Source organism: Maniola hyperantus, chromosome 20 (assembly GCF_902806685.2).
Source record: "Maniola hyperantus chromosome 20, iAphHyp1.2, whole genome shotgun sequence".
NCBI classification, from domain to species: Eukaryota; Metazoa; Arthropoda; class Insecta; order Lepidoptera; family Nymphalidae; genus Maniola; species Maniola hyperantus.
This window is the reverse complement of record NC_048555.1, coordinates 10,914,888-10,928,290: the sequence shown is the minus strand read 5'-3', so window position 1 is coordinate 10,928,290 and position 13,403 is coordinate 10,914,888. Positions and strand designations below refer to the sequence as shown.

Sequence of the window (13,403 nt, the reverse complement as noted above, 5' to 3'; positions counted from 1 at the left end):
TAGACTCGATATGCTTACAGCGACGAAAATGCGTGGAGAATGTCTCGTGTCACTTAGCAATTTCAATCACGGGATAGTGTTGTTCTTTCTTAACAGGAGGAACGTTTAATAAACCAACTGCAAAGGGTGGAAGGCGAGGCAGCCGCGGGGGTCTGCGCCAGGGTGGCGCGGGCGTTACTCGCGGGAGGTCCGTCGTCCTGCCTTGGAACCAAAGTGCACCCGCGATCGGCGCCCGCGCACACCTTCGCGAGGTTTCTATTCCTTGCTCTTCTGCCCAGTGACCCGGAGTTGGCGTACCGAGTCGGATTACGGGCTATGAGGTTAGTGGAAATTCTTTTGTTGGTCATTTCTTATTATTGTTACCTTTTAAGGAAACGGTAATAAGACATTGTGGCTAATTCCGTTGTATACAATCTCTAAAATAAACTAAAATAGCACGTCTAAATCTATTGCTATCGCTTTCATAATGTTGCTTGCGGGAAAGGATAGCACAAGATTTAGACCTGTTAATTAAGTTTAGTTTAGAGATTGTGCACAAGAGAATCGGCCCCATTATCCTCACAAACAAAAATAATTCATGTAGGGAAATAATGAATTAATTTTCTTTTATTGAATGCCAAAAAAAATCAGTACTGGTCCAACTTATGATGCTATGTCAAAAAGCAGATTCCCCTAAGAAGAAGCAGACAAGAATCTCAGTGGTTACTATTGCCAATTTGAAAGCCAATTTTCATTAAGGCCTTAGAGAATCTTAAGATTGTGAACATTATGCCTAGCCCAGATTTGCATGTTGCATTTTCCGGTGCGAGGTCGCTATTCCAAAACACAACACGCCTTTCCCCGACGTCTATCGGTTATTGGAACTATGCTGATGAGTAGAATAGAATTTCATATAATATTTGTCGCCAGGTTACCAATGGTGGAAGAAGCATACTCATTGGACGGCGGAAGTGCAGCGGCGGGCGGCGCGGGGGCGTGGCACACTCTGCAGCATGCTGAACAACAGCAAGCAGCGCTTGCCAGCGCACTGTTGGGTATGCTTCTCGTTGTATATCGTCACTGGTTTGTAGAAGGGGCGAATAAGCCATTTTTCTATGAAATAGCTTATTTGCCCTTTCTACAAACCAGTGACGATATGGTCCTTCAAACCGGATATGAATATTCACTCAGTAATAGTTTTACTTCCCATTTAGATGCCTTTATTGTAAAAATAGACGAAATAATAATATACATTCATATCTAATTAAACGAGTGAAAATTTCTAAGCTACCAAACGGGATTCTAAAAAAATTATGATGGCATGATTTTTAAAGGCATCTAATAAAAGGGCTTTATAAGCTGATTTTAAAAGTTTATACATACGACTTCATTTAATTTCAGCGTAGTGTGTTCAAGTCTGAGTTCCTCCAGTTATGCTGATTATATTTTTTTAAATCCTACGCCAACTAATGATTTGAATATTATTGTCTAGGTGCAGCACGCGGCTCCCCTTCCCGCCTCCGTGCAGCGCTTGCAGCAGCACAAAGGCACGTGCGCTCTGCTGCACAACTGTTTCGATTGGCGCAAGACGCGTTACGACATGCAGCACCACCAGACGCACCACATCATCACCGGGACCTTCTTGCTGCGGCCTTTGAACTAGGACTACAGGTAACCAGCAAACTGTTGCATTATCAGACAACACATACATTGGCATTCCCCTTCTTGAAGCAAAGCTTGAAATCATAAACATATTGTGTTCTCCAAGACCATCTGACGCTCCATAATCACCGAGACCTTCTTGCCACGGCCTTTGAGCTAGGACTATAGGTAACCATTATTCGACAAAATATACAAAAAGGTTCCCCTTTTTAAGTAAAACTTGCAAATACGTGACGAACAGGTGAGAAAAAACAAAATAAAGTCTGCTATTAGTCAAATTGATCTGTAAAAATTACAGATTATTTGAGCACCACTTGATTTAGTAATAAATAGTTAGTATTCTGTGTTTTTATTAAGTTGCTTTAACTTGTATCGTTGTACACAGGTATTACGAATGACGTTATCAGCAGTAAATTGGCGGAGACGAGAGATGGTCCGGTGGTTGGTGACGTGCGCTACTGAATTAGGACTTGACGCACTGCTATCCATTATGCAGAATTGGTAAGCAGTTTATCTTTTTAGTTTAGTAGCACATCATTGTGTATATACATAGGAGCTTAAACTTAAAAGAGCTTTGTTAGAATCAACTTTTCCTAAAGACTGTATATTTTCTCTTATTGTCGAAAAACTGTTCTAGTGAGAGTATCAAATATTCAACCTGTAAAGATCCTAATGCATCAGTTTCAAATGAGGCCCAAGGATTTCGATAAACCAACAGGCCTCATGAAGGGATGACGGTGACTTGACTGTTATGGCAACTATCCTTTGTCCTTTTGCATCGCGCAGTCACCGCTTTATGAAGAGGGCTGTAATTTTCAGGTATGATTTATTTACACCAACGGAAGCAACGGGACCAGTGGCAGCGGCTGCCATGTCGCATGCCACGGCACTACGGCTCGGTCTAAGCTTCGAGCAGCAGGAAAAACTTAGCGCCTGCGCGAGGACGCTTGCATTGCAATGTGCTGCGAAGGTATTAGTTACTTGAAAATTCTTTAAGTTAACTAGTTTTGGTTTATTCGGCTATTTCAGTGCCTACTAACTGATAAAATGTCCCCCCCCCCCCCCCCCAAATGGTTCCAAATTTTTATACCCAACATATTATAAGCTCGTCGAATAATAGTAAAAAAATTGTGCTATCGTAAGACAACTATCAGCTAAAATAGTTGAAAATTTGGAGGATACAAACTGTCCTCAACATTTTTTTTGGGTATTTTGAAGTACTAAACTATTTAAAAAAATCCTAATGATTTAGACATAATGTCGATTTTATATTAAGTTTATTTGAATACCTACCAAAAAAACCGAAAATGTTTTATTATCTGCCAGACAACCATAGAAATTTAAGAGAGGCTTTTCGAACAGATACATACAAATGGTCTTTTAATTTTCTTAGGACCCACCAGGCTGTGCCTTAAGCGCTCTATCAGTTTGCGAAGGCTCAGCAGGTGCTTTCGAAGCGGCGTGCGCAGCGGTAGGAGGGGCCGCGGCCCGGGGAGCCCTAGCGTCGAGTCAGCTGTTTGCCGTGGCCCGATATATGGAGCAACGGGGACAACCGGCCAGGGCCATGCGGCTTGCCACGCTGGCCATGAGGAACTTGCACCTGCATTACAATCAGGTGAGTTTGACTGGTTCTTGGTACAGTGCCTTAAAGGCACAGTGTTTAAAATACTGACGGCGCGAAGGGACTGGATAAGAAAGGCTTGAGGTCTGAGGATATTAAAAATGGTGGTGCGCTCTTTCTAGGAATTCAATGGATGGAAAATCAGTGATGGACGCAAATAAGCTGACTATGATTTAAAAAAAATACAGTTCTTCATTTGGGCACAATTGTCACTCAAAATAGTATCAAATCTGATAGCTGATAGAACTAGCGAAACAGTCTCACAACTGTGCAGACTGTATCTGCTCCGGTTTGTCAACAAATTCAAATACGCATCTTAGGCCAGCTAGTTAAGAAACACTAGCCTTCAAATTAAGGCGTGTCACACGCTTTATTTCAAAGGCAGCTTTAGTCTTGTTTTGTTTGACTCTGCTCCCTAAAGTAGTACTTCCAACTTCTTTGCTTGTGACTTTGTACATTGCAATCATCGCAATGATTGTTATTGAATGATACTACGGTAATCTTTATTAAATTAATGAATTTTGATCATAGCGGAAGACTATCGATCGAATAATCAAATAAACAAAGCTTGGTAACAAGAAGAATGGTGGTTCATTATCGTTCATTATGTTCACAGGACAGCCATCCCGCGATCGCAGACATCCACTGGGCAGTCGCGTTAGCACATTCTCTAGGGCGAGCTGAGCTTCAAGCCATGCTACCTCTATTAGTGAAAAACGTCCAATGTGCGCCAGTTCTGGTGAGTCATCAACGCTTGAAAATAATTAGAAAGTCAGCGAATGAGGATTTTTTAATTCAATTTTTTTTACAATAATTGCTCCAGTTGAAACCACGTACGGTTTATTTGCCTAGATATGTTCATGGTATAAATTGCTTTATTTCTGATTGATTTGGAAGCGCTCCAAACGTCGCGAAATTAAAATCGTCGGTATTGATTTTTTTTATTTAAAATCAAGAAACTTGAGGTCCATTTTACTCTGACGTTTCTTTGATTCGGCGCTCGTATTTTATCAACATTGCGACATTTCCGAAGTCCGGCTGGACGCGAAAGGACAAATTATTATCAATACTTGTATTGCACTAATAAGACTAGGGCTCTAAATATGATGTGAAATCCGACATTTCCTTACAGTCGGATGTCCTGCGGAGGTGTTGTGTGGCCGCGGCGGGGTGTTCACGCGCGCGACCCCCTCCCCCGCGACCCCCCACTCCTTTGCGGCCTTTGCTAGAAGCGGCCTTACGAGCCTACGCGTCTACTACGCACGCGCGCCTCGCACACATCTCACCGAGGCACTACGCGGACTTCGTAGACTTTCTTGGTAAGTACATATTTTCACCTACATAATATAAAAGGAAAAGCTGACTGACTGACTGCCTGACTGATCTATCAACGCACAGCTTAAACCACTGGACGAATCGGGCTAAAATTTGGCATACTGGCATACATAAATATGACTGAGCACCAGTGCTATCAGCGGCAAAATGGCGAAAATAAAGATTCTTCAACTAGGTTGGCAAGTACATCACATACTCTATCCGCAGAAATTTGATTTCGAATGTTTTTTGTAAACATTTTCGAAATGAATTTTGAATGATTTTTGAAAACATGTTTGTGATTGGTTGGATGGCTAAAAATGGTTAACGCCCATTGCGATTTTTGTCTTTATCATTTGTATGGGATTTCTTATACTTCTTTCCGCGGATGGAGTATAGTAGATCTAGCTATTTTTTTTTTATTCAGATACAAGTTAGCCCTTGACTGCAATCTCACCTGATGGTAAGTGACGATGCAGTCTAAGGTGGGAGCGGGCTAACCTGGAAGGAGTATGGCAGTTGTTATTAAACCCATACACCTTTGGTTTCTACACGGCATCGTACCGGAACGCTAAATCGCTTGGCGGCACGGCTTTGCCGGTAGGGTGGTAACTAGCCACGGCCGAGGCCTCCCACTAGACCAGACCAGAAATTATGAAATTATAAAATTCCAAATACCTGACAGGAATCGAACCCGGGACCTCCCAGGCCAGGAAGGTCGTCAATTTTTTTTATTAAAAATAAATTATATTTTTGCAGGTAAGGCCCGAGACACATTCGCGCTAGCGCACGACGGGCCGCACCAGTTTGCGGCGCTGCTGCAGGAAATCAAACTCAAATACAAAGGCAAGAAGAAACTCATGTTCCTCGTCAAAGAGAGGTTTGGCTGAAGCTATGTTTTGTTTATCAGTTTTGAAGGAATACGTTGTATATTGTATAGCTCCACAGTATAACAAAGCAAACTTCTAGTATCTAGTAGGTCTAATACCAAAGTTGTAATAATCACATGATTACTGCAATAATAATATATGTGATTAATTACCTACCTGTGGAGCTGCAATGTATTCTAAAGGTCAGTTCTGTATTTCGTCGCTGAGTCAGCGACGAACGCGGAAGCCTGCGCTTTTAGGGAAAGAAACTAATAATATTATACAGAATTTAGTAGGCCATGTTCGTTGAATTTTTTGTTATTTTCTGGCAATAGCGGCGAGTATATGTATAGACACGGAGATGGTGAATAATTTGTTAATGTATTAATATCGATTCAAATTTTTCAATGAGTAGTATGTGACAGTACCTGAAATAATGTTGTTCCTAAATAAAATAAAAATCTTTTTTATTCGAATAAACTTTTACAAGTACTTTCGAATAGTCGGATGCATCTACTACAGACAAATGTTATGAAAAAGACTATTTCGATCTTTTGGCAATGATTTTCCTTCGATGAATAAAAAATCACAATGATGGGCAGCTCAACAAGAAAAGAAACTAAAAATACTAACAAAATGTATTTAAAATTTATTAATTTATTAGTCTGGCCATTCAACGATGTTAACGCTGCCAGCGTTCTGGGCGCCCTGCCTCGTTGCGGTGGTGGTTTAGATGTATATTTTCGATCTGTAATTTTTATGTTCAATTGTATTTAAAATACTTATTCATGTAACATAAGGATCGGTTGTTGACACTAAACAAATTGGTCGCCTGCTCTTTGATAATAATATGTATATTTTTATAACTATAATACCCATTCGAATAAAAAAGACATTAATGAAAAATTGTTGCTAAGGTTTAAATCGCGTACCTAAATCACGGCTAAACACCATTACCTCATGTTAGTTAGCGGGAGCCTGGTCAAAGAGTCGGTGTTTAAATATGCGTAGGTACTTTATAAAGATGAAAATCTGTTGTCTTATATGTACGGAAGCTGTTTGTGTGTGCTCGACCGTAACAATAGGAAGAAACTTCCATCCGATCGGTGTTGTGATCGGGGCGCCAGCTGGACCAACGACGGTTTGTATCTTAAAACTTCTACTATTAGTGCTAATTTCTAAACACTCTGTTAGGCTGCCTGTCCACTGGTGCGGAGCGGAGGATTGCTGATGATTTCTTCGTATTAGGAGAAACGCCATCTGCTTGCAATTGTGGTGATGGCCACACGTAGTGTTTATCTTTCTGCTTCCTAAAGTGCAAGCACGAGTAATTTAGATTGCCATTTTCCCAATTATATTTTTTTACAACAATCAAACGAATCACACGAACGGACTCATCGAACGAATCAAACGATGTTCACAATTTCTGAACATGCGCCTACAGCGTCAACTACATTCTCAAGAAAATCAGTTTAGTCCAGGTTTAGTCAAAACGCCTTTCTGCAACGCGTGCAATGTTTTTTCGCACATAATTCTGCGCGGTGATTGATCCATACTCCAGTTATATTAAGCGTTTACTTACGTATTACAAACTTTTAACTTTTATCAAGTACCTCCTCAATATTTCCCACCGTCTCTCGTACCACAACCATTCGTGTACTCAATGTACCAAACCAGTCTTTTTTAAAGTATTATTTTTTATTGTAAACGTGTAGATATAAAATACCTCTTAGAGTTCGCTAATTGTAAGTATGTAAGAGTAAGTAGGTAGTTAACATGTAATGATCTCAATGATTCCATTGTGTAAATAGTTTTAGTTTGTAAATATAGGACGGTGGTTAAGTGTATTTTGTTTAGTTTTTAGTTGGTTGGGACGTGTTAGATATATTTTTAAATAGGCGATTCCTTTTTTTGCCGAGCGCTACTGTACATGAGAGGTTACAAATGATTGTAAAGCTGAGCGTACATGTTCTCGATTTGAAATCGGTCGGCTTAGATGACGCAACCGTTTTTATTATTACTAATGTATGGAGGAAAATTAAGAATGTTACATAATTATCACTTAAAATGAAAGCTAAATTCACATACTACTAAATACCGGTTATACGTCTCTATCAATAAAAATCGGTTCAATCAAAAATAATTTATTATCTGTGATGTTGCGTAAATTCGATATTCAAATTCTCCAATCGCCGCCGGTTCAACTAATATCGATTTCAATCGGTGACGTGTGCAATTAGACACTGTTAGACATAAAATAAGCGCTCTGTGTGCAAAAAAATATTAGTTAATACGCGTTGCATAGCGTCCAATAGCAGTGGAATCAATCATAAATAAAATGACACCACACCAAAGAAATATAATGTTATAAGTAATTCCAGTAGCGTGGAATAATGGCGGAACACACTTATAACACGCCATTTAATCAGACTCATCGTGAGGCATATTGAGTTAAATGTAACGACTTCTAAAAACTGGTAATGGTCCGCCATATATTTTGTAGCATGCTCTTAGGTGTCGTTTTATCCAAAGACTCGTAAACATCGCGTCTACTATCTATGCAATTTGTGCCTCTACGCACATGCGTGACAAGTGTACTAATTTAATTAATTTTTATCTGTCGTTTTATTATGATATATTTGGTTAAAAGAAACCTATATTTCTGTGATCATATAAAAATTCCTAAAACTCAGTATAATACGAATCTAAGGGCAAATCAGTACACTTCATTATTAGGGATGGTTTGATGGCATGTTATAAGTATGATTCCGGCCTAAGCAATGCCATCTTTCTTACAGTATTCTTGAGTATCTATATATGGTTGTTCGTTTTTAACGTTAAGCTGTCCCCTTTTCCTGTATTTCGCCATTTACGGTTGTTTCTGTTGCGGCCATTTTGTTCTCATTTTTATTAATTTTCTCGTTTAGGTGCACTGCCTTTTATTTGTATTTTTTATTGTACTTCATATTATTCTTTATCCTTCAATTCTACGTTAGGAGGTTAGGTGTTAAAGTTTCACCAGAAGTGCATTTATAAAGGTTGAAGTGAATGTTTAATCTTTAAAGATAGACGTGACCTTGGATAGTGTTCAGGAATTTAGGATCAATAATTGATTATGAATAGTCTGTACCGCTATGGTGGATTTTTGTACTTTTTGTTGGGGTGTACTAGGGTTGTGCCGAGTTACTTACTTCTGTCATGTCAGAAAAACTGAAATCAAAAACCCAATTTTGCGGTTAAACTAAATATGCGAATATAAACTATTCTGCCAACCCTACAATGTGTCAAAGATGTTGTAACAAAAGTTGAAAATATATAAAATGAGATTTTGTTATAAGTTAGAATGCAATAGGTACAAGAGGTATTGTTACATTTTTCAATATTGGACTTTTCAACTTTCCTAAACAAAAAATGTCATGTTTATTCACATTTACTTAATAAGCAAGCCACACTAAATACCTTGCTTTTTACTAAGACCGAACGAACAGACTGAAACTTATTTTTGTCAGCTATATCAGCAAGTAACAGTATGCAATAAACACTTTTTCAGTTCCATTAGATATGAGTTTCAAGCTTTCTTCTTAGTTATACCGAATTAACATTTCATGTGATGTTTTTAAATTCGATGAGCAATAATTTTGAAGCCTTTAGCGGTCTGTTTATTGTGTAATATTTTCTCAAAAGCGCTCCTTAGAAATGAAGTTTAAAAATATAATGTGTATAAAATACGTAATAACTTTATAATTACAGAATTGATATTCAGCAATATTCTTGCTTTAAATTGGATGTCATCAGACATTAATTGTACTAGAATTGAAGAAGGTAACTATATTTTTAGCTTCATTACATTAGTTATTGTGATGTCAATAAAGCATGTCACTAAATCTAATTTTAGGTACCTATTACCTACTAATTTACTTTCACTTGGCTTATCTTGTCGGTAAATAAACTTAAGAAGAAATAAGTTTACGATTGAAAAATCGGCCATTGGTTAAAATGTTGACAAGCTCTGTCAAATAATTTGTTCTACTTCTAATGTACTAAAAACTTACCATTTTTGGTTGGTAATGGTAATACATATTTTAAAATTCAAAACTAACTATAAAACTCAAATCTTTTTTTGCAGGTTTTTTTGCGCCTTTATTGCCACCCCCATAGCCCAAACAACTATTTGTTACAACGCTTTTTTCGCGGCTTTTGCAACATTTCTGCAAACCGCGGAAAAGCCTTGTCGCCCTGATTGTCCTAGAGAGGTGTGATTAAAATGTACTGTTGCAATAATTTAATGTAAAAAACCTTAGTAGTGACTTGCCAAATTGGAACCTTCAAGCATAAATAAATCATTGACCGCAAGTGCCTTCAGGCGAGTCCAAAAAAATTTTGTCAGACCGGCTTTTCGTTATGTAGTTTTTTTTTACCTTTGTACAGGTACGGTTCTTGAGGCATGAGCGAAAATAATGGGGGTAGCTAGATTTTTATTCTGTGTTCTTGCCGAACTGGATGAAGATCGATAGAACCAATACGGCAGGCGGAATGGCTTGTATATAACAGCGATCCAATCACGGACGCTGCGTCAGTCGCACCCCGCCAATCAGACCCAAAAAATGACTTGTGTAAAAAAAACCGGCCAAGTGCGAGTCAGACTCGCCCACTGAGGGTTCCGTACTACAATCGTATTTTATCGACATTTTGTACGATAAATCGAAAACTATTATGTATAAAAATAAATAAAAATCTGTTTTAGAATGTACAGATAAAGAACTTTTATATGATACCCCCCTTTTGATATAGTTATCTCACTTCGAAAGTTGAAAATACTAATTATTAGTTCATGACCACAATTTAATTTTTTTGTGTGATCCAACCCTAAATTCACGGTTTTCAGATTTTTCCCCAAATGTCAGCTATAAGATCTACCTACCTGCCAAATTCATGATTCTAGGTCAACGGGAAGTACCCTGTAGGTTTCTTGACAGACAGACAACAAAGTGAGCCTTAGGGTTCCGTTTTTCCTTTTGAGGTACGCAACCCTAAAAATGACAAAAAAAACGGGCTGAATTAAGAACCACCTCCTTTTTAACCGACTTCAAAAAAAGGAGGAGGTTCTCAATTCGTCGGAATCTTTTTATTTTTTATATTTTTTATGTATGTTCCCCGATTATTGGAAGTCTGTTAAAAATGAACATGCCTTTAGATTCGTACCGATACTTGTACTGCACTTGATGTCGATTATTATTTGAAATTGTGTTTTACGTAAAACGTGGACACCCTTCAGTGCTGATTAAGAAGGTGATAATTTCAATAAATTATAAACAAATACGGGCTTTTAATAATAATTATAAATTATTTACCAATTCCAACCAACCAATACCAATACAAACTATTTTTATTACTTTCTATAAATAGAAAAAAAGCAACATTTACGGATTGATATTATGCAAAAATATTCAAGTATAGGCAAGACGGAAGATGGATAATGTACAATTGTACACCAATGAATCGTATGTCGACTTATCACGTCATGCGAGTGGCAAGTCGTGGACCGAATGGGTAGGTTTAAAAAGCAAAGTTCAAAAGGCTGCCCTTTTGAAATTCGTTCACGTTGGCTTCGAAGCTGGATTTGTTCCCAATGCCCTCCTTTTGTTTAAAGCTGGCACAAAATCTGGTGATTATCATGACAACATGAATTTTGAAAATTATGAAAAACTAGATGATGCCCGCGACTTCGTTCGCGTGGGTTTAAGTTATTTAAATCCGGTAGGAACTTTAATTTTCCGGGATAAAAAGTAGCCTATGTCCTTCCCCGGGATATAAGCTAACTCTGTACCAAATTTCATCAAAATCGGTTGAACGGTTGGGCCGTGAAAAGCTAGCAGACAGACAGACACACTTTCGCATTTATAATATTAAGTATGGATGAATTAAACATGAATTTTGTTAATTATAAAACTTTGCCCATAATTGCACGGTTTAGACTGTGTATTACGATTAGTATGTATCAATTCCGACCCAGATCCTTCTTGATTGCGTTGTGTTTGCCATTGCAATCCCTCTGTTTCTTATAAACGTGTTCAGTTTCATGTGGCCCGTGATTTTGGTCGTCAAGATTCTCGTGGCTTATTGGGTGAAATAGTTTTTGTTTCTTATTGGAATTTTCTTGTCGTTCATCGATGAGTTCATCGTACCCTAGTATTATAGGCGGGAGAATTATGAGGCTCGCTTGACGTTGTTGTTCATCTGACATAATCTGTAAAATTATGAAGAATGAAATTATACAAAAACTTAATTTAGCCATTTCCTAATTTATAGATATGCGGGTATGGTTAGGCTCGCTTGGAGTTGTTCATCACTCATAATTATCAATATTATGAACAGGAGTTGGTGAACAAAAAGGTATAATTATTGCACGAAAAACATTTTTACAGGATAAAAAAATTCAATGAAAGCTCCTGAAACAAGAGTGAAACGACACGATGCGTTGCGTTAGCGGTGCCGCTGAGACATTCTTGATTCTACATAGGAATCGCTGTATATACCATGCCACACGATGCGTTACGACGTCGGATAGCTCCGCACCACACGCGCAACGGACTTGGGACCAGAGAGAGAGACGAGCCGCGTGGTGGTGCGTTGCAAAGCCATACTTTTGCCGGAGGGGTAATGCAGTGCCGTGTGGCACCCAATACTCAAATCCACAGCGGTACTGCGCCGCAGTCCGCAACGCACCGTGTGGCCTCAGTGTGACTGGATATTATGGCATCTCTATTGTAATTTGTAAACACCTTGTTTCCCATATTCATACAAATAAACTATTTCATTTCATACATATTCGTTTTCGTATAAATATGATTCGTAGTGGCCGTCATACAAAATGTATGTACGCTTGTGCACTAATTTGGTTCGTATTCATACGGATCCATCAAAATACGAATCAAATGAGTGCACAAGCGTATGTAAGGTATCGTATGATGACTACATCGAACCGTATTGTTACGAAATCGAATACAAATGAATGCACTAACGCTCTAAAGATGCTACCGCGCGTGCTAATGTGTCGGTAGGTAGGTATATTCCGCGACAGGTTGAGACGGCAATCGGGGTATGAGACGAGGGCCCCGCACACCCGCGCTCGCCCGTACCGGTGTTATGCGGGGCGTTCCCTCCCCGATTGCCATTTCGACCTGTCGCGTACCTACTAGATATGCTAAAGTAAGAAACTGAAACCATACTAACATAAACAATACACAACTGTATCACAAGACCAAGTTGAAATAACATTGTGAATATGAAAACTGCAATAAAACAAAATTGTATCAACATTTACGAGTTATCGGTTTTATTAGCAGAACACATTGGTTAAGTGCGTGTGTGAACTCAGTAGTAGGGTTCCGTAGCCACGGCAGTTGCTATGCTGATGCTGCAGTGGACTTGACCACCAAAACTGATGGGATTTAGAAACTGTCAGTTATAAATTGATATTGGAGGTACCTGCCAAATAAAGACTTTATCGTTAAACTCGAGAACCCAACTCTTCAACTCTGATTAAGGGATTATTGCATTCCTAAATCGTGGTGATTTAGAAACTGGCCTAGTAAGTTTGTAAAGGAACAACTAAATTGACGCGATAGTTGCTTGCTTCCAAATCCTAGCTAACGTTTCTATTTGCATTGGGCTTTGAAATCGGTAGGGCCCGTAGGGCGATTGTCTAAAACCTGCATCAATCATTATTACAATCTCAATTGTTCTGATTGGCTGAATTTGTGCGATTCTTGTTGCAACAATGCATTGTGGCCAATAGTGAGCGAGCATTAACCAATCAGAGATGATTGCGATCGTGACATTCTAGCTGTCAAACAACCGCGGTAGAGCCACGGTTTGTAACTTGTCAGTGGGACAGGAGTGGAGAAGGCGGCTAGAGAGGCGCGAGGTGTGCAACGGATCGACGTGATTTTTTGCAT

General features: G+C 38.9%; 1 protein-coding gene across 1 annotated transcript in view; it reads left to right on the top strand.

The window, feature by feature from the left end:
- Positions 1 to 8,418, top strand: part of LOC117991798 (zinc finger SWIM domain-containing protein 4-like) — a 105,534-nt gene extending 97,116 nt beyond the window's left edge. The window contains exons 16-24 of the mRNA XM_034979406.2: positions 97 to 320; positions 910 to 1,034; positions 1,472 to 1,650; positions 2,027 to 2,142; positions 2,461 to 2,611; positions 3,035 to 3,256; positions 3,879 to 4,001; positions 4,395 to 4,581; positions 5,336 to 8,418. Of these exons, the coding sequence (XP_034835297.1) occupies positions 97 to 320; positions 910 to 1,034; positions 1,472 to 1,650; positions 2,027 to 2,142; positions 2,461 to 2,611; positions 3,035 to 3,256; positions 3,879 to 4,001; positions 4,395 to 4,581; positions 5,336 to 5,466 (1,458 nt within the window). The 3' untranslated portion in view covers positions 5,467 to 8,418. The remainder of the gene's footprint in view (positions 1 to 96; positions 321 to 909; positions 1,035 to 1,471; positions 1,651 to 2,026; positions 2,143 to 2,460; positions 2,612 to 3,034; positions 3,257 to 3,878; positions 4,002 to 4,394; positions 4,582 to 5,335) is intronic.
- Positions 8,419 to 13,403: the final 4,985 nt, after the last annotated feature.